Below are 21,300 nucleotides of genomic sequence, written 5' to 3'. Positions count from 1 at the left end.
CCAGAGATAGGAACTTAGAATAGCAGTTGTCTATAGCTGGGGAAGGTTTGAGAGTTTAGGGTAATCAGGTTTCTTTTTGAGCTGATGAAAATGTTCTAAACTTGAGCATAGTGATGGTTGCACAACTCTGTAAAAATGCTTTAAACTACTGAATTGTATACTTTAAATGGGCAAATTGTATGGCATGTGAACTATATCTCAATAAAGTTGCCACCAATAAATAAATAAATAAAGGGTTTCTAGTCTGACTGGTTCATATAGACCAGAGGCTGGCCAACTTTTCTGAAAAGAAATAGATGGCAAATATTTTCCACTTTGTTTGCTATTCATCTGCTGTCATAGCATGAAAGTAGATACAGAGGTCTTCTAATATTTTGACTACACTACCCTTAAAAAATAATAAATAACCCTTCCTCTCCAAAAAATACATCAGAATTGCTTTTTCAAAAAATATGTTTTTAAATTTAACAATCCATGTTTTAAGGGATTAAGGTGAATCCTCCATCAAACCAGATATCTTTAAAAATTTTATTTAAAAATAGCTATATATCTTCTCCCCCACTTTATCTGTATAAAGTATTAAAGATTATAAAAAATTAAAATTGTGTTAAACTAAATTGAATTATAATTCTGTCAAACTTTCTTATATTGAAAGCAACAGTGTTACTCTGTAGTATATTAGCTTAAACATAATGGCCAAAATTCTTAGTTAACTTTAAGATTTGGAGAATAATTAATGGATAATCTTTGGAAACTTTGATAATTGCCAACATAAAGTGTTAAAGCATAGGTCCCCAAGGATGGTTTTAATATGTATGCTGCCATTATTTAATATATATGCCTCATTTTTATGTTAGAGTGGCTACACCTTTGGGTAATATAAACAAATAGATTCATTTTTGTGTTTTTACAGAGTTAAAAAGGGATGTAGCACAGATGTAATGGGACGTGCATTAGTTTTAACAAGATGTGAAAACTAGCTTAGGTACAAAAGATATCTCAGTTTTGATTCCTTTATTCTCATTTTGGTTTTAATCTTAGGAGGAAAATATAAAAAAAATACCTAAATGACTCTTTTGTAACAAAAATATCAAAATGGAAATTACAAATTGCATTTAAAATGCATACCAAAAGTGAGATGGCATGTTAAGAGCTAACAAAGGAAACATATAACAGTATTTGTGAAGTTATAAACTGTGAGAACTGATAGAATGAATGAAGATATGGTCATTATGGGAACTTAGCCCTTAAAGACCAGAATTATACATTAAGAAATACTTTTACAATTTAATAGTTCACAAGAGGATAAAATAAGCATCATGTTCAAAATAGATCACCTGTCACTTACTTGAACATAGGTGTTCTAGTTTGCTAGCTGCTGGAATCCAACAACCCAGAGATGGATTGGCTTTTAATAAAAGGGAACTTATTTCGTTAAAAATGTGTAGTTCTTCAAAGGAAAGGCAGCTAACTTTCAACTGACGTTCTTTCTTATGCGGGAAGGCACAGGGTGATCTCTGCTGGTCTTTTCTCCAGGCCTCTGGGTTCCAACAACTTTCCCTGGGGTGATTCCTTTCTGCATCTCCAAAAGCCCGGGCTGAGCTGCGAGTGCTGAGATGAGGTATGCTGAGCTACTTGGGCTATACTATGTTGAGCTCTCTCATTTAAGCTTCCAGTCAATTAAATCAAACATCATTCATTGCAGCAGGCATGCCTCCTAGCCGACTGCAGATGTAATCAGCAACAGATGAGCTTCACATACCATTGGCTCATGTCCACAGCAACAAAACTAGGCATCTTCACCTGGCCAACTTGACACCTGAACCTAACTACCACAATAGGCCTCTTGTTGGCTCTCGGTCAACCATCCTGGGCTCTTTTCCTTGTCCTAATAAGGAGATCACAACTGGCTTAGAACTGGAAAGTCCTGCTCACAAGAAAAGACATAGGGAATGGTTATGTTGTTGCTATTCCAGAAATCAGATCTGGTACCTTGATGATCAAGGAAAAGATGCCACTATAGGAAGAACCAAAGCAAGAGGGAGAAGATGAAGCTTCAGTTGCATCCCATTGGAGCTGCCCATTTCTAACTATTCCATTCCATTTCAACTCAAACCATTCCTTTGTGAATAGGAAGCAGAAATTCAGGTGGTTATTTGAAATGAATAATTCATAATGGAAGGAGACATTCTCGAGGGTAGACTTTTGAATTTGGGGGGATAGTTATCCTTACACACTGAAATCAGGTTGCTATAATTTTCGAACATCATTTCTCTGTATAAAACCATCTGACCAGAGTCCAGGCATTCCCATTCTTCCCAACATAAATCTACGGACACATTCCTGAACATCACTGACCCCTGAAACAACAAATATACTTTCACAATGGAAACAGGGAAGAAAAAGATGGTAGTAGAGGAGGTGGTGGAAGGCTCTGCAGGAGAGGACAGAGATTAGTGAGCAAATGGAAGGGGTTTGAATCTTATTATATAATAGAAGATATATCTCCTGTGTATAGAGAAATACATATAGGAATATACAAACCAGTAGACTTTTCCAAAGAGATGAGGTAGCAAGCACCCAGCTTGATGCCTGGCACATACTAATCTTCATAAATGTGAGTTTCTTCTTCCTTTTCTTTTCCCCTTTAAACCCCAAGGAAGGAAAAAAAGTGATGAACTTTAAAAATTGACATATTTTAGAAAAAAATTTCAGAATATCAAGCAAAAAAAAGCTTTCCAAAAGCTTCCAAGAAGAAAATGCAGATCATATAAAACATTCCAGAAGTCAGAATGGCAATAGACTTCTTAACAGTACCACTTGAAATAAGAAGAAAATGAAGCAATTCCTTTGATATTACAAAGGAAATTAAAGTCTGGCCTAGAATTCTAAACCCAAATTAACAAGCTTGAAAGTTGAACAAGACATTTCTAGATCTGTAAAGAATGATAAAATTATTTCTATGTAGCTTTTCTTAATAGCTACATAGGAAATATGTGTGCTTCATCAAAACTAGGGAGTAAACTAAGAAACAGAAAAGGTATTATATTCAGAAACTGGACAACTAATACTAGAGTGGTAAAGGAAAAGTTTCAGTATAATTGTAAAAGGCAAGTCCCAGGATAACTTCTGGGAGCAGACCTAGAGAGTCACATCTGAGAAGGGGAGGACAGAAGAGGCTTCCAAGGAAAAATGAGCTATGTTCAATGGTATAAAAAATATGGATAGGCAACTGACAGCAATGTTGGAGGATTTCAAAGAACATTAACAACACATACCTAGAAACAGGCAAGGCAATTTACTCTCAGAAATATAAAAATTGTACTAGAAAGAAGCCAGGGGCCCAGGCAATACTTGGCTCAGATAAACAATCTTTGCAAGACAGGTCCTAATCAGTGATTTGAAGATAAACTGTGATATAACTCTACGGCAAGGGCAGGGAATAAGGAACATGGTATGGGAAATCTCGGTCTACCTTAACCTGCATGAAAGTCACTAGAAAATGTGTATTAAAAGTAGCAAAATAGAACTATTAATTGGAAATATAGGAAAACTGCGAAGAGAAATAGCAAGAAGAGCAGTGGGTAGTCACCTGGGCAGGGTGTGGAATTGGGTAGTGGAACAGGGCCCTTACATTTTTTGATGTCTTTTAACATTCCTTGAATTTTTAAAATGCAAAATTAATTTAAAATATCACTCAGAAAAGAGCACATTCAAATTCTTATGTCTTGTAAGAATTATTCCCTATTACTGCAAATTCTCTAATTTTATAATCTTATTAGTGGCAGAATTTTCCACAATATAGGTATTACTGAATAAACCTTTCATGTTCAGACATTTTGTTTGGGCAGATCTGGCTTTATGGTTTTCAACTTATGCCTTTGGATGATCGTATTTATAATTATTCATCATTCCAACTATAAATTTTCCTAGTTTCTGGGTACAAAGGACTACTGACACCAGCTACAATGCAATTTAGTTGTTAACCTGAGATGACTCAAGAGTGGGACCAGCCACACCAGGTAGTCTTAGAAAGAAGGGCTGGCCACTCCAGAAAGATCAACCAACGTGATTAGGGAGTTAGGGCTTTGAGTCATGTCCTATCAGCCCATCCTCCAGATAAGGGAGTGGGGTTGGAGATAAGAGTTCAATCAGGTGGATACTGATTCAATCAATCATGCCTACACGAGGAAATCCCAAGAAAAATTCTGGACACCGAAGTTCGGGCAAGCTTCCATGAGTGATAATATACATTGATGTGCAGGGAGGGTGATGCATTCTGACTTCACAGGGAGAGCACATGGAAGTTTTGCCTTTTAGGTTCTGACAGACTTCGTCCTATGCATCTCTTCCTTCAGCTTCTTTGATTTGTATTCTTTTTTGCTAGAAAACTATAATTGTTAAATATAGTGCTTTCCTGAGTTCTCTATGTCTTTCTAGTGAATTATCAAACCTGAGGTGGTGGTGGGAACCCCTGAATTTGTAGCCAGTGGGTCAAAAATGCAGGTAGCCGAGGAGCTCCCAAACTTGCTGGTGGTGACTGAAGTAAAAGCAGTTTGTGGGGATGGTACCCTTAACCTGTGGAGTTTTACCTAATTCTGGATAGTTAATGTTGGAATTGCATTGTAGCTGCTATCAGAAGTTATTGCACTGGCACACTGAAGGAAGAGGTTCCATTCACAGCACCCTCATTTCTCTTATGGGACAGAAATGCATAGTATACTAACAACTTTACAAAAACAGGCTTCTACCTACAGACAGTCCTCATTCTTTCCAACCTCTGAAAAACCCTTGAGGTAGGCTTAAAGTAAGGATCACAAAACCAGTTTTTAGTCACCAACTTTGCAAATCCTGCCTAAATGGTCCAGATCTGTTTGGCAGGCCTCCAAAAAACTGGCAGAGTGAGGCACATTTCGATATCTTGTTACAGACATAAAACTAGCAAAAGTATTGAGACTTCAGGAAAGTAGCTTGGTGCAAAATGAAGATACAGAAATCAAAAGACTCCATGTATATAAACAACAGATAGAAGATACATTGGGGGAAAAAAGCATTTAGAATAGCTACTAAAAAGAAGAAAAATACCTAAGAGTAACCTCAATAAGACACATGCCTCATCTACATGAAGAAAGTTTTAGAATGTTCTTGATGAACACAAAAGGAACTATAAACAAATAGAAGGATAAACCATGTTCTAAGAAAGCAAAAGTCAACATTAGAAATATATCAAAACTTCTTAAGTTAATCAAATGCTATGAGAAATCACAATAAAAGGAAAAAACATTTTAACAAAGTAGTATAAGGGTTGGCAATCTTTTTCTCAAAAGAAATTATTTTAGATTTGCAGACCAGTTTCTGTCACAACTATGCATCTCCACTATGTAGTACAAATGCAGCCATCGACAGAATGGTTGTGGCTGTCATCCAATAAATCATTTTTTTAAAAGCAGATTTTCACCTATTTCTTCTGTCCTTGAAACAGATAAGCTGCCTCTAAAGCTCATGTGCAAAATAAGCCAGAATAGGCAGAATATTTTTGTTAAAACAAAACTTATTGAGTGAAGATTAGCCTTGCCAGATAGTAGAATATATACAAAATGGTGCGGCCACGATGGAAAACATTTTGGCAATTCCTCAGAAAAGACAGAATTATCATATGACCTGGCAATGCCATTTGTAGGGTATATCCCAAAGAACTGAATGCAGGGACTTGTGCAGATACTTGAACACCAACGTTCATAACATACATACTTATTTTAAGTTGAAAGTTTAATGATTGTTTTCTTTTATTTTTATTGTGGCAATATATATAAAACACAACTTTCCCATTTTAACCATGCTCAAGTACATGATTCAGTGGGAATTACTTTCTCAATGTTGTGCTACCATCACCACTATCCATTACCAAAACTTTTCCATTAACAGAAATTCTGATACCCATTAAGTATTAACTCCCTATACACCACTTCCACTCCCACCCGTGGTACCCTGTGATCCTTCTGTCTCTATGAATTTGTATATTTTAGTTATTTAATATAAGTGAGAACATACAATATTTGTTCCTTTGTGTCTTGCTTATTTCACTTAACATGATGAATTCAAGATTCATCCATGTTGTAGCATGTTTCAGAACGTCATTTCTTTTTACAGCTGAACATTCCACTTTATATATATCCATTTGTCCACTGATGGACACTTGGGGTGCTCCCATATTTTGGCTATTGTGAATAATGCTGCTATGAACACTGGTATACAAATATGTTCAAATCTCTGCATTCAATACTTTTGCACATATACCTGTAAGTGGGAATGCTGAGTCATATGGTAATTCTATAATTTCTGAGGAATTGCCAAACAGTTTTCAATAGTGGTTGCATCATTTTACATTCCTATCCACAAAGCATGAGTGTTCTTATTTTCCTGCATCCTTGCCAACACTTATTTTACATCTGAAAAATTTCTTGTCTAATTCTTTTGGTTAATACCTCCAGAACAATGTTAAATAGTACTGGTGATGGTGTATATCCTTGCCTTTTTTTCTGATTTTACTGGGAATGCTTCAAATATTTAGTGATTAAGTTTTAGGTTAGCTTCTGTAAGCAACTTTCATTTTATTCCTTTTAAAATTTATTCTTATCATGGTGATTAATACACAACTATGTGATAATATTGTGAACCACTGATTATACATCATATATGAAATGTTAAGAATGTTTGTATGTTAAGTTTTATCAATAAAAATATTTTAAAAAAAGAAAAAAGTATTCTCTACTACAGCATACTACCTCCCTAGAGTTATTTCCATTAATATTGGACAATAATCTTCACTATAGAAATTGTGAATATAATTAGAGGCTGATGGGAGAGGGGAATCATATACTATGTGTGGACACTGATACAGGAAAATGGATTGGAAAGACATGGTATTTTCTAAAGAAATTCAAATATAGAAACTTTAAAGTTCAATAAATTTGGGGAAACTGATTCTTATCCTGATTTCCTCTATATCTGTAACAAATATTCACAATTTTTAAATTGAGAGTAAGCTAATTCAGATTACCAAATTTATACCTTGAGAAAATACTATCCCCTACTCTGAGTCCAGGGATGCCTTGGAGATATTGTGGATTTGGTTTCAGACCACTCCAACAAAGCAAATATTGCAATAAAGTAAGCCACACAAATTTTACTGTTTCCAAGGCATATAAAAGTTATGACTATACTATACTGTAATCCACTGAATGTAAATTATGTCTTAAAAATGTACATCTTAATTAAAACGTGACACAGAGACATGAAGTGAGTATACGCTGTTGGAAAAATTGGTTGCTGATGGACATATTTTACAGAGGGTTGCCACAAACTTTCTATTTGTAAAAAAGGCAGTATCTGTGAAGTGTAATAAAGCAAAGCACAATAAAACAAGGTATACCTGCACATTACCCCTGTAGCCTCTCATCTTCAGGTAGGAGAATCGTAAGGTACATGGGTAGCCTATGATGATTTAGTGAGTTCCCCAAGATAAGACATGTTGAAACACAAACTGAATAAAATCATTTCTACTATTGAGAGAATAATCCTAAAACTCCCAGGATTATTCCCATAGCTCCCTCCTGAGAAGAGGCAAGTTTCTTTTGTTTAATATTGCTTTGATTTGCAGTTTAGGTATCAACTCCAAATATCAAAAAGAAAAAAGTAAAGAATGAGAAATTCTACCTATGTTTAACTAGAGCCTGAGAAGGAAAAGAAAGAATGAGACAGGCACAATATTTCAAGAGATAATGGCTGAGATTTTTCTGAACTAATAAAAGATAACAATGCACAGACCCAAGAATCCCTACAAATCCAAAAAGGAAAAATTAAAAAAATGCACACTAAAGTCCCACTATATTAAAACAGAAAAATTTTAAAAATGGAGAGAATATTTTTAAAACAGGCAGAGGAAGAAAAGACAGATTTCCTTCAAAGGAGAGGAGTCATAGTAACCAAGACTATGATACTGGCTCAGGACATACAAATAGATCAAAGGAAGAAATAGAGAGTTCTAAAACAGACCCATGCACAAATAGACACTGGGTATATTTGCAGAGCAGTAGGAATATACCGGCTTTCCAATAAACAGTACTGAGAAAAAGTGGGTACTCACATGGGATAAAACACTTTGATCCTTACCTTACACAAAAGTCAACTACTGGTGGGTAAAATAACTAAATGGGAAAGGTAAAACTATAAGTATAAATATGGGAAAATATCTGCATTTTTAAATACGATATACAGACCACTCGCCAGAATGGGGAAAAAAAATCATAAACTTGACTGTTAGAATTAGGATATATGCTCATAAAACTACCTTAAAGGAAGTGCTAAGTCAACCCAAATAGCAAAAATATATAATAAAGGACCCAACCCAGATTGTACAATAAACTCTTACGAATCAGTGAGATAACCCAAGAGAAAAACAGTGAAAGTATATATACAGACATGCACACACACAGACCAATTAATAATTGCCTACCACATTTGTCAAAGATTTAAGTCTGACACTACAGATCTGAGTTTATTTAAGAATTCCCTTAATAATTATTTGTTAAACTATACATATTTGTATTACACAATTATTGCATGTATACATATTGTGCCATCAAAGAAGAAAACATAAACCATAGGTCATTCATACAACGAAATAGGTATCTTTGAAAAGTGGTACTTATTTGATGTCATGGGAGAAAATTTACTACCCTTTTTAGTGAAAATATAAGCTATAAAAACAGTAAATGAAGTATAATTTGATTTTGGAAAAGGTAATGAAATATCCCAAAATATTAACACTGGTTATTTCTGAGTAGTTGGTTTTATTTATTTTCTTCTTGGTAATTCCGTGTTCCCAAAACTTCTAAAATAATCATGTTTTAATTTCAAAATCATAATATTGTATTAAAAAGAAGAAAGGAGCCTACAGAAGTGGGGCCAATTTCCAAATAAATGATCATTAGGCAGTGGAAGCTATTGGGTTCTAATATCAGGCTCAACTATGCTTCTGTCCAATGGAGAAATTACGGAACCTATAATCAAATGACGTAATTTTAATTAAGCAACTACTTTCATTAGGCAAGTAAAGAGGAAATCACAACATACCTTGGACATTGCTTGTAGAAGTTCATCATGCATTCTTCCCTCCTCTTCTGGGCCCCTCAAAATGGAGAACGGTAGAAGTGTAGCAGGAGAAAGCGACTGTTTCTTGGTGAGCCAACTCAGGTCAGAGGTCACCCCCAGCCCCATCACCACCACACCACAGAATGGGGATCAGAAGAGAATGGATCATCCTATTCAATCTGAGTGTTTCAGGGAAAGGGTGAGGTCACAGCCGTTCAGGGCCAGAAACTGACAAGATGTCGCAGAGGTCTCCCGGAGAAAGAGTTCCGGAGTCACAATCACACAGTTGAAAGGAGCTTCATGCCACTTCCTCCCGACCCCCCACAGACCCACAAATATATTTAGGCACAGTCATACTTTAAAGGGGGACAGGCATAGTCACATCGTACAATACAGAACTAGTCACACATGGCCAATTACACACCCACCACGGGACACAAATAGTCACATTCTCACAATCGCAGGAATCCCATGTCGGCACATAAGGCTGGCTATAAGGGTGTCCTATCTCCCCTGCAATCTCTTCTCACAGACAATCCTACGCTCCCTTTCTTCTCGCCACCCCACCAGCACAGGTCCGAGGCCCCAGCTCCACACCGTCCTTAGGTCTATTAACCTCAGGCTTCCTGATCTCCTCGGGTCAGAGCTGTAGAGCTGAGCCAGTTCCTCGCCGCCTGCGATTGCTCAACTCAATCAGGGATCTAACGGTCCCGCCAGGAATGACAAACCCTTCAAGTTCCTGCGAGAAGAGCACTGGGTCGCCGGGCCCTTTGGGAAATGTGGTCTGGAGCAGAAACTTCGGCAGACAAGATGGTTACGGCCGGCCAATTCCTCTCTGCGCCTGACCTGGACCCAACCTAAATGTCTGTTTCTTCACTTGTCAGCATCCAGCCTTTTCTCGGAGTTCTTCAGTATGGCTTGGGGCTGAACCTATTCTGCGAACCGGGCTCCGCCCCTCTCCCCGTAGGAAACGTGATAGCGCCCTAGCCGGAAGTTGAATCGGGCCGCGCAGGCCTCCTGGGAAATGATGTTTGGCGGTGGACCTGTGGATTGGAGGCGGGCTCTAAGGGAGGGTTCGCCGCTACCTACAACTGGCAGCCGTTTTTGCCTTCGTGTCGCCTTTACTAAGCCACCTAGAAACTGCACGCGGGACGCGCTTTCAAGCGTTTCCTGCAGGTGACGCTGACGCCCGCACTGGCTGTGGGGAGGAAGGGCTGGAGCGGCCTGAATAAGGGTGGCCTCACGGCCACGGGGCGGAGCCTTTAAGGGGGTCCCTGAGTGCCGGAATAGCAGCTGTGGGAATCGGTGTGGTCTGAAAGAAACTGGTGGGAAAAGTGTTTGTGTGTGTGTGTCTGATTGGGTGTATGAGAGAGAATGGTATGTGTGAATGTGTGCATGATGGCGTGAGTCATTGTGATGATATGTATGATTGTTTGTATTTATCACGATAATATTTGTAGCTGTGTGTGATTATGATGAAGTGCTTGGTGTATGTGTGTGTGAGTGTGATCCTGATGTGTGTAGTTGTTCTTTTCTTACTTCACTTCTCTGTAACATTTGATGTAGTTGGTAACGCTTCCTTGAAAAACATTTCTGTATTTGGTTTTCTAGTGACCCTTCCCTCTCACCATTAGATAATTCTTTTTAAGTCTCCTTTGCTGCTTTCTTTTCCCAACAGTGCTTGGCCTTCTTCCTTGTTGATATTTTCCTAGATTCATTATTATCTCATTGTTTGTGGCTTGCTTCTTTTATAATGAGTATTACTTAGCTGTTGCCATGATAACTACCCTCAAACACAGTGGCGTACAGCAGCAAACATTTATTCTTCTGTTCAGCTGATATGAGTTGGGCTTGGCTGTCGTGGCTCAGGTTCAGAATGGGTTCACATCTGTTCCACATTTGTTCTTTCTGAGTTTTGGCTATGGGAGTAGGGGTTACCAGAATAATGCTTTTCTCATGGTAGATCACTAGAGTACAAGAGCCCAAGATCATTTGAATGATCTTTTTAACTTCTTTAAACTTCTAATTCCCGAGTGCACTAATATTAATTAGCCAAAGCAAGTCATGTAGCCAATCTACAGGGTGGGAAAGTATATTGTACCCACAGTAGGAGAGCATGGCAGAGAGTGTGTGGATGTATAATCTTGTTAGAGAGGAGTGAAGAATTACACTGACATTCCAATGTACCATATTAAAAAACATGTCTCTTTATCCTGTGAGTGCTTTTTAGCCCAGGTTCTCTTTTGGCTGATAACATTGCTTGTCATTTTTTTTTTTTTTTTAATGTGTGTATTTTCCAGGAATTTCATTTTCCAATCCCCCTCCCCCCTTTTTTTATGTTTCAGGTCTTTCTCTTGTAAAGAACAAAATTGCTGGGCTTTTCCCCTATTTATCCTGTTTGGTATTTTAATAGGTGAGTTTAATTCAGTTACCTTTATTGTAATTGCTGATATATATTATTTTTATGTTTTATTTTTATTTCTTATTTTCTATTATGCCTTTTTATTGTACAGGTTTACCTTATCCCTTTTGCTGTCTCCACTAGCTTGGAGGTTATTAATTCAATATCTAGTCTTAGTCTTGAATTTTTAGCATGCACGTTTACTGAAACTCAAACTTATTTATTCATCTAGTATATGGTATAATTCTCATTTCAAATGAAGAATCTGGAACTTTTAATGCAACTCTATTATATCTCAGTTGCCAAGGTAACTCAGATAGAAAATGGAATAGCTGGGATTTTAATGCAACTACTTTTTTACTCTAAATCTGGAGTTGCTGTAAATCTGAGTGTTTTCTGACAACTTTATATCCATTCCTTCATTGAGTCTATACCTTTATACTCACAGAAGATAATACAGAAGATAATTGAGGAGCAGATATTGTATGAACATCATTATTGTATTCACTTTGTTTCTAGACTCTTGGTGTCTCTGTTGAGTACTTGGTTCAACCTGGGTTGCTAAGTCTTTGAGTTTTCTTACAGATTCCTCCTATTCTCTGCATCCAGTATCCTTGGTCAGTGACTCCAGAGAGTGTGAATTCCAGGGAAGGAAGGGAAGTGTTGAGGGCTGAATTAGTTATCTATTATTTTATAACAAAGTACCTCAGAACTTAGTGACTTGAATAACAATAAGCGTTATTATTTCACATTTTCTGTGTGGTGCAGGTCATAGCTTAGCAGGTAATTCTAGCTTGGGTTTCACATGCAGTCTTAATGTTGATGGGACTGCAGTCATCAGAAAGCTGGACTGGGGCTAGAGGATTCACTTCCAAGATGGTGGACAAGTTAGTGTTAACTGTTGGCAGGAAGCCTCTTTATAGGACTGGCTGAGCATCTTCATGGCATGATGACTGACTTCTCCCATGAACCAAAAATGCACAAGACAAAAGCCACAATGTCTCTTTTGACTAAGCCTTGGAAGTCACACACTGTCATTTCTGCAATATCCTATTAGTTATATGAGTCAGTCCTATTTGGCATGGGAGGGACCTACCAAAGACATGAAAACCAAAACACAGTGCTTATTGGGGAGCCATGTTTGAGACTGGTTATCACAGGGGTCGAGTGAAAAGGCCTCAGGTAAACTGGATTTATGTCCTAAACTCATAGGTCCTATGTCCACATAGAGAAAACAGTTCTGTGGTGTGAATAGAAGGAAGCCGTAGGCACAGATATCTATCACGGAGAGATACTTCCTACAAGCCACATGTTGCAAAGTCCTAGGAGTGGACCTTGGACTTACTGGCTTTTCAGCTTATCTTAACCCTCTTGCCCAGAGCAAGCAAGGCCCAAATAACATCTCAACCTTCAGAAATCACCAGTAGCTGTGGAACAATAAAATGTTTGACCCAGTTGTTGGAAAGGAGGGGTGAGGTGGCTTTTAGATAGGGCAGAGCTTAGGAGAGAGAGGCCATGCATTCACGGGGCAGAGAGAGTAAAAGGAGTTAGGAAATTCAGTACTCTTAATCAAGAAAGTACATTGACTATTCAGAATAGTATTATTGACTATTCAGAATAGACATTTGTTTTCTAATGTATTTACTTGACTATTGACTTTTGTTTGACTTTTTTAAATGAATTTTTAAAATGTAATTTCTATTTTTCTCAAATAATCCATTTAAATATTTTTAAGTGCCACTAAAAACAAACAAACAAAAAAATCTGTATCATCCCTCCTAGTAGTACCCTGTTTCTACTACCCAGAGGAACCACTTTGAACTGTTTTTGTTCAGATATTCTGGTATTCAACTCCGTATTTCTGAGTAACATTCTCCTAGTTTTGATGCCTTATATCTCAGTTTTAGATATTTCATATTGACTTTTGACAGTGGTGATTTTTATATTTCTTTCACTACATAACCCCTTCCTCATCTCCCTCATGCCCAACCCAGCATAAATACACACTATCCTTTGTCTTTCCTCCCAGTATGGTGTTTCATTGGAGTTTGATCAAATGTCAGCCTCTGTAGACAATTTCTTTAGGGCTAGTCAGTTTCCCCAGGGGAAAGTTCTTCTGGATTTTGCTTAAAGGTTGTAAGTCAAGATTCCAGCTTTATGGGTAGCAAACAAAAGAAAGAATAGGTGGGGGGAGGGGCTTCATTTTTCAATATTTACTCTATAGTTTTTAAAACCTATCTTCATCTGACTACGGTATGCCTGAAATCCCGAGCCTTTTTCATTCAGGATTTCTGAAGAAAAAATCTCTAACTTTTTTGCGAGGGTAGGTGAAATGTTTCTAAGCTGTGTGAGATGAAAGAGGACATCACATGGTCTTAACAGGTGTTTATAACATTTTATACTCAGTTCTCTGGTGTTTAGCACCACTGAAAATGCTTATATGCAAAAGTACCTAAGTCTCTGTAATGTGCCTTTCCTGGGTTCTGCCATAGCTTCCTCACCTCCTCTTCCGATTTAAGTCAAGCTTCCTCTGGTTTGCTAATCTGTCCGCTCTCCTGCTTCAAAAATTTTGTTGACATTATCTACTGAAGTATTTTTTCTTGTGATATGATGCCCTCTTATGTTCCCTTATATTGGTTGTTTTGGGGAGCAAATGGAGATAAATCCAGGCATCAGTCTGTTATTTTACCAGGAGGCCCTACATTTCTTTTTTTTTTTTTTTGCATGGGCAGGCACTAGGAGTCAAACCTAGGTCTCTGGCATGGCAGGCGAGAATTCTGCCTGCTGAGCCATTGTGGCCTGCCTGCCCCTAAATTTTTTATGGTAAAATATAGACCAATTAAGTTAATTTAAAATGTCATTAGACTCATGACTGCATTTCATCCCATCATTAAAATGTTCCACAATGTCTATAACAAATCTCTGATTAAGATTTTTACCAAATTCTTTATCTTCAAAATAGCACCACAAAGAATATCCTAATCCTTGAATCTTTGTGGTAATTATTGTTATGTACTTAGGATAAGATTCTAGAAATAAATTAGCAAGAACCTAGGGGTATACTGTATTGCTGATAGATTCATTGGATGCCATATACTTCACCCTCCAGATACGCCACTGGATTGCATATGATTAAATAAGCCTTCCATGTACATTTCACTGTTTCCATAACCTGGTGGTTGTTAACATTATTCATGGCTCTGAGGATCATTCACCCATAAGGCACCTAGTAGCCCCCTAGTGCTGAAGATTTCTACTCATTTATCTGGAGCTCTGAAAAAAACCTGTTCTATTTCTCTTCCCTCAGCTTGGCATTCTCATGACTCTGATCTTTCCAAGGAAGAAGAGGATATGACCAAGTCTCTTGTAAGTTTTGAGTCCGTATTTATTTCCTGCCTTATTTTGCAGGTCAGATGCAGTGGGTTACCCTAACTTACACAGTGATTTGGGAAATAACTAAATAGATGAAAATCAGAGTGTGGAAAAAACACAAGTAGAAGATTAGAACCAGAGGAAATTTGGGATATGGATATTCAGGAAAAAGTCCACACACATTTATTAAAGTTGAGTTCAAATTTGAATGTGACCTGGAGAAGCAAAGCAAACTGGGTACAACATTCATTTCATCATTCATACTGTTTTTGAGGAAACAGCTTAATAGTTCTCTCAGAAAAGAAGGCTTTTTATTGGAACCTAGGTGAAAAATAAATTCTGAAAAAATTCCATAATTCTTTAAATTGTTGAGCTCCATTTTTAAAAAATCTATCTTGGCCAAGGACTAAAAATCTAAATTATCTGAAGGAATAAATGAAACTTATGTCTTTAAAATGATTTTCCGTGTGTGTGTGTGTTTTTTTTAATTGAGCTTTTGATACAAGTTGAGTCAAAATATGGCCTAATATTCCTTGGCAAAATCTCAAGGTTCTGGTATCCATAGCTTTCCAGATTTTGTATGGTCTCAGAAGATGCATCTTTTAAAAAGATATCCTTTTAAAAGAACCTGTTGTCCTCTGCTCTTGACTCCTTCTATTTCCACCTATGGACTCTTTCTCTATTAGCTATCCCTCACATTCCTGTATATTAAAAATTTCCCACTTCACTGCCCTTTGCTCTTCCACTTAAATGTTTCTCATTCTTAAAAACACATATAATTCTTTTGACCAGATGATCATGTGGCTCATCCAGATATTTCTTTTTTTGGCACATTGATTAAGAGCACAGTTTCTGGCTCTCTTTTTAATCTCTTTTTGCTCTTTTGCGTCATATGTAAATGGAGATAATAGTGGTACCTAACCCATAGGAGTATTGAGAGGGTTAAATGCACATAGCAGATGATAGATAGTATTATTATTATTAGCTATATAGTCTTCCTTTCCTATCTCAAAAGGATTTTGAATGTGTTGGCTCTATTCATTGACCTGGTTTTTTAGTTTAACAGGAAATCCATAAGCTACAAGGGAATATTGCTGATCAGGGTACATAAAATGAATCCTATTAGAAATGTGGGTGAAAAACATGAAGCTGTTGGAAGAAATGCAGGTGGCTGATAAAGATTTTGATGTAACAATGTCACAAGAAATAGACCATTAAGATTTGCAGATAGATGTTTTTTTAATGATGAGTAAGGACTATCTTTTATGAGAAGATTCTAATAATTAGCTCACACATGCATTTTCTTTGCAAAGTAAAAACCTGGAGAGCATGTGAAAGGAGTTGTAATCTATGAATAGGACGCTATTAGCTGTCTAAAATTCATACAGTCCTTGCCAGATATCAGAGACAAATCTTTTGGTTTGTACTATCAAATAAAAATGGACTCTCAAATAGAAATGAACTGACTCTGTTTCTGGTGTGTAGTCCAAAACTCATTCTAGAATCTGGATGTAAATATATGCCATGATAGCTCTTATCTGTATATGAATACCTGTTCAACAGGTGGAAAAATGTTCTACAACAAAAACATAATAGCTCTATTTAGTACCTACTATGTGCCAGCTATAATGTGCTATGAAATTGCATGTAATTATTATGAGAAAGCTTGTGAAGTAGATATTGTTTTTTCAATTTTTGCAGACATGAGAAGTGAACCACAGAAATTAGGAACTTATATAACTTTGTGCATTAAATGTCTGTTAAAGCTAGGTACAAACCCAGATGGTCTGACGCTAAGGCCCATACTATATGACACTGTATGAATTGAATCCTGCTCATAAGTGAAGAAATGCAAATTCTGCTAGTTGCCTGTTCATATGTTTTATCCACTTTATATTAGTTGTTGTTTTTATATCTATCTTGTTATTTTAAAATGGAAATTTTAAGAATGTCTACTTTTGTATTTGAATTTATGCAAATACATTCTTCCAACCTCACTTATATTTTACAATTTATCTTTTATTGTATTGACACTTTAAATTTGGATAGTTACATTTAGCAGATGACAAATGTTTACATACAAGAAAATAATTTTCAAAATATATGAAAGTCAATATTTGGGCAGGCCATGGTGGCTCAGCAGGCAGAGTTCTTGCCTGCCATGCCGGAGACCCAAGTTTGATTCCCGGTGCCTGCCCTTGCAAAAAGAAAAAAGAAAAGAAAATCAATAGTTAACAGTCTTCGTTTATGAGTTGTCATGTTGGTCTTCTCTAAGTTAGCTTTCCTAATATAAGGTTATAGAGATACTCTTTTTATGGCTTTACTTTTCATATTTAATCTTTAATACAACTAGAAATGAACTTTATAATTAGTGTGAGGTAGGGATTTTCTGATAATTCTATCAGTGGAATTATGTTTCAATGTAGAAAACCAACACTGTTTATTAGATAGGTCTTTTCTGTTGAATTCACCTTTATCATACATGCTTGGTTCTGTTTCTAAACTCTGTCATCTGTTTCAATGATCTATTTGTCTACATCTGTAACATTGCTATACTCTGTGTGTGTTTTTACATTGTTTTAAATACTGTAACTTTATAATAATCCTGTTTGATTATTGTTATAACAATATAGTCTTATATTGTTATAAGATTTTTCCTGTCACTCCACAGATACCTTGTTTTGTTTATCAAAATTTTTTCACCTACTTTGGGACTTTTATACTTCCATTTGAATTTTAGAATCAGCTTATCTACTTCTAGGAAAAAATTCTTTTGTGATTTCATTTGACGATGCAAAAAATATATAGATTAATTGGAAAGGAACAGGTTTTCTATCTGTTACAATCAAGAATGGATCAATTTGCTCCCTTTATCCAGGGTATGGACAAATGAGTAGAAAAATAAGGATGCAAAAGTAAATAAGTAATAGCAGAGGATAAGGGGTAAAAAACAAAAAAGTGTAGATTGTAATACTAATGGTCAGTGAGGAGGGTCAAGGGATAGAGGATGAATGCAGTTTTTCTTTTTTCTTTTACTGCAGTGATATAAATATTCTGAGAATGATCATGATAAATACACAACTATGTGATGATATCGTGAGCCATTGATTGTGTACTTTGGATGAATTGTACCGTGTGTGACAATGTCTCAATATTAAAAAAAAGAAAGGATCATTATAAAGGAATCTATTAATATAATCGGCCATATTCAAGATAAAAATATTATTAGCGCCATAGAATGGAAAAAATTTCAAAAAGATAAAAATTTGAGATTTAAAAGGGACTATTTATAAAATAACAGTACAAGGATACTTTCTTAGTGAGATTTTTAAAAAAATTGTTCACCAATATAAACAAGACGTATGGATATTCATATATTAAGCTAAAAGCCAGTGCTGTGCTTCTTGGTGAAATATGAGATGCATTCCCATTAAAGTCAGAAACATGGTTAGACTACCCAAATTTGTAAAATCAGACCACACATTTACTTACTATAATTTCAGAACTTTTGTTGGTGAATACAGAAAAGAGAAAAAATTAAAAAAATATTAGGAAAATGCATACAAATATATCTAGGTGAAATTGTTATGTATATGGGTAGCTGAAGATAATTCAGTCAAATATAGACCTCAGAAACACAATACAAAAAATGAATTGCATTCCTACATGCAGACCATAGCTAGCTCAAAATTAACTGAAAGAAAGATGTTAAGAGTAGAAACAAAACAATTCAGAAAAAAAAAATTTTTTTTTAATGTATTTGATGTATGTAGGAGAAAGATAAAGCCTTTAAAGTAGCATGGAGAAAAGGAGAAATGATGGGAACCGTCCAAAATGGCGATTTAGTGAGGTGTGAAATTTAGTTCATCCTCCAGAGCAGCTAGTAAATAGCCACATTAGTGGCTGCTGAGGCCACATCAGTGACTGGACACACAGTGTACAACAGTCTGGACAAGCTGGACCAGCTGCGATCCCACCCAGAACTGTGAGTTGTTCAAGCCACGGAGACCAGCACCCCTCCCCACAGGCTGGTTCCCAAAGGGGTAAGGAAAGAGACTTTTCTAACAGCAAGGGGCTGAGATCAACCAAGCTCCAATAGTGGAATTAATTAACAAATTCTGACTACAAAAAATAGGCCCCAAGAGAAGGGACATGAGGGCAACTGAGGTGGTGGTTTGGGAGTGTGGCTGACCTGGAACAGTCTTCTACACCACATAGGGCAGCTCTAGTCACAGAGCCCAAGAAACTGAGTGGCAGAAAGCTGGAGCCTGATACGGGGGCGCGGAGCCCACAGGAGTGCACAGACGGGAGCCAGGGACTAGGAAGTAAGCCAGGCCATGTTCCTGGGGCGCGCTACCCTCACCAGTGTAGCCCCATGACTGGTGACTCACCCCAGACTCCACACACTGAACCCCATCACCCGCTTCCATTCCCCACACTCCAGGCACTCCCACCCCACACGCCCCCAGTACGCATACCTGCCCCATGCCCCACCCCCCACCCCAAGTGCAGCCCAACCCACCTCTCCTGCACCCCTCCTGAACACTACCTCCCTCTCCATGTTCCCTGCACGCTGTTGCCGGCGCATACAGGCTGTGGGCACTAACCTCCATACCCAGGCTATTGCACTCCTAGAGCTATGCATCAGTTTACAACACTCCTAGAACCATGCATGTGCATGGGCCCCCAATCATGCCATTCAGCTCTGGGAACCTCAGTTTACAGCTTCCACAATTGGAGCTTGGATGTGTATGTGCACAGCCCTCAGCCACACATCCCAGCTCTGAGAAAGTGCTGACCTGTGCCCCGTCAGGTCACATCAGCCCCCAATCCAGGAAGTTATAAAGCCAACCTACTGCCACATCTCTACGCATGCACACAAAGGGCCTTGTGCCTTAAGAACAGTGCACATCGTGGTTACACCCCCCAGAGTGGTGCACCTGCACAGCTACATCCTCCCTGGCCACTGGGCACCCACGTTCACAAGCATCAGCATAACATCCCCAACCTGCGCCTATACCTGCCCTGAAACAAATCACTCCACTGAGTGCCATACCCTGTATCCTGCTCCCTGATGTACAATCATCCTGCAAACACAAGGCCTTAGACTACTGAAAGAAATCAACTCCCAAAGTAAATCAATCAAGATATTTACATGCCACAAAGATAGCAGGAGATCACTAAGCATATCTCAATACAGACAGATATAGCTCTGGCTAATGACCAAATTAAAACACCAGGGAGACACAGATGTGAACAACTAATCAAAGATGTTCATATGACTCTACTTAATAGGTGGGATAGCAAATGGCATAATGGAGATCAAGAAGACAGTAGAAGAGCATACAAAGGTATTTGAAAGAATAAATAGAAAAATAGATATCACAGAGATTAAATACTCTGTTGACCAAATAAAAAACATACTACAGTCACACAACATTAGATTTGAAAAGAAGAAGAAGAAAGAATGAGTGATATAGAGGACAGGATAATTGATTTGAAGACTCAAAACACCAAATGGTAAAAAAGATGGAAAAATTTTGAATTGGATCTTAGAGAACTGATAGACAAAACAAAGCGTACAAATATAAGAATCATTGGTGTCCCAGGAGGAGAAGAGAGGAGTAAAGGGTTAGGAAGAATAGTTGAGGATATAATGGGGGAAAACTTCCCAACCCTCATAAAGAACATAAATATACAAGTCAGAGAAGCCTAATGAACTCCAAAAAGAATAAATCCAAATAGGACTTCCCCAAGACACATACTAATCAGTCTGCCAAATGTTGAAGAGAAGCAGAAACTCCTGAAATTGTCGCAAGAAAAATAATCTACTACGTACAAGGGAAACCAAATAAGACTGAGTTCAGACTACTCAACTAACACCATGGAAGTGAGAAGGCAGTGCTATGATATATTCAAGATCCTGAAAGAAAAAGACTTTCAGCCAAGAATTCTGTACCCAGCCAAATTATCCTTCAAAACTGAGGGAGAGATTAAAGTTTTCACAGACAAAAAAGTCCTGAAAAAATTTGTCAACAAGAGACTGGCCCTACAAGAAATATTCAAAAGAGTTCTGCCAGCTGAAAAAAAAAGACGGGATGTAGGTCTGGAGGAGGGCATAGAATTGAAGAGTACCACTAAGGGTAATTTAAAGATTACAAAGAGAAAGAGGGAAAAGAATATATAGATCTAACAAATGAAATTAAAACCATAAGGTAGTGGACTCAAGAAATGCCTTTTCAGTAATAACTTTGAATGTTAATGTGCTAAACCTATAATTAAAAGATACAGATTGGCTGAATGGATTAAGAAACACAATCCAGCTATATTCTGCTCACAAGAGACTCATCTTAGACGCAAGGATACAAATAGAT

The 21,300-nt window shown here is 37.3% G+C and overlaps 1 protein-coding gene and 1 long non-coding RNA gene across 3 annotated transcripts in view; one reads left to right on the top strand and one right to left on the bottom strand.

Annotated features, from left to right (window-relative positions):
* The window catches only part of LOC143660096 (uncharacterized), a 55,041-nt gene extending 44,539 nt beyond the window's left edge, over window positions 1-10,502 (bottom strand). Inside the window, exon 1 of the long non-coding RNA XR_013163840.1 lies at window positions 9,136-10,502. This is a non-coding gene — a long non-coding RNA (uncharacterized LOC143660096). The remainder of the gene's footprint in view (window positions 1-9,135) is intronic.
* Window positions 9,405-21,300, top strand: part of ZNF568 (zinc finger protein 568) — an 85,487-nt gene continuing 73,591 nt past the window's right edge. Inside the window, exons 1-3 of one of the 2 annotated variants that reach the window (XM_077133386.1) lie at window positions 9,405-10,329; window positions 11,499-11,566; window positions 14,862-14,920. In XM_077133386.1, coding sequence (XP_076989501.1) covers window positions 10,178-10,329; window positions 11,499-11,566; window positions 14,862-14,920 — 279 coding nt within the window. In that variant the 5' untranslated portion in view covers window positions 9,405-10,177. The other variant, XM_077133387.1, reaches the window with a different exon arrangement.

The sequence above is a fragment of the Tamandua tetradactyla genome, chromosome 16, assembly GCF_023851605.1.
Source record: "Tamandua tetradactyla isolate mTamTet1 chromosome 16, mTamTet1.pri, whole genome shotgun sequence".
Classification (NCBI taxonomy): Eukaryota; Metazoa; Chordata; class Mammalia; order Pilosa; family Myrmecophagidae; genus Tamandua; species Tamandua tetradactyla.
Note: the sequence above shows the minus strand (reverse complement) of the source record. Positions and strands in the feature narration are given on the sequence as shown.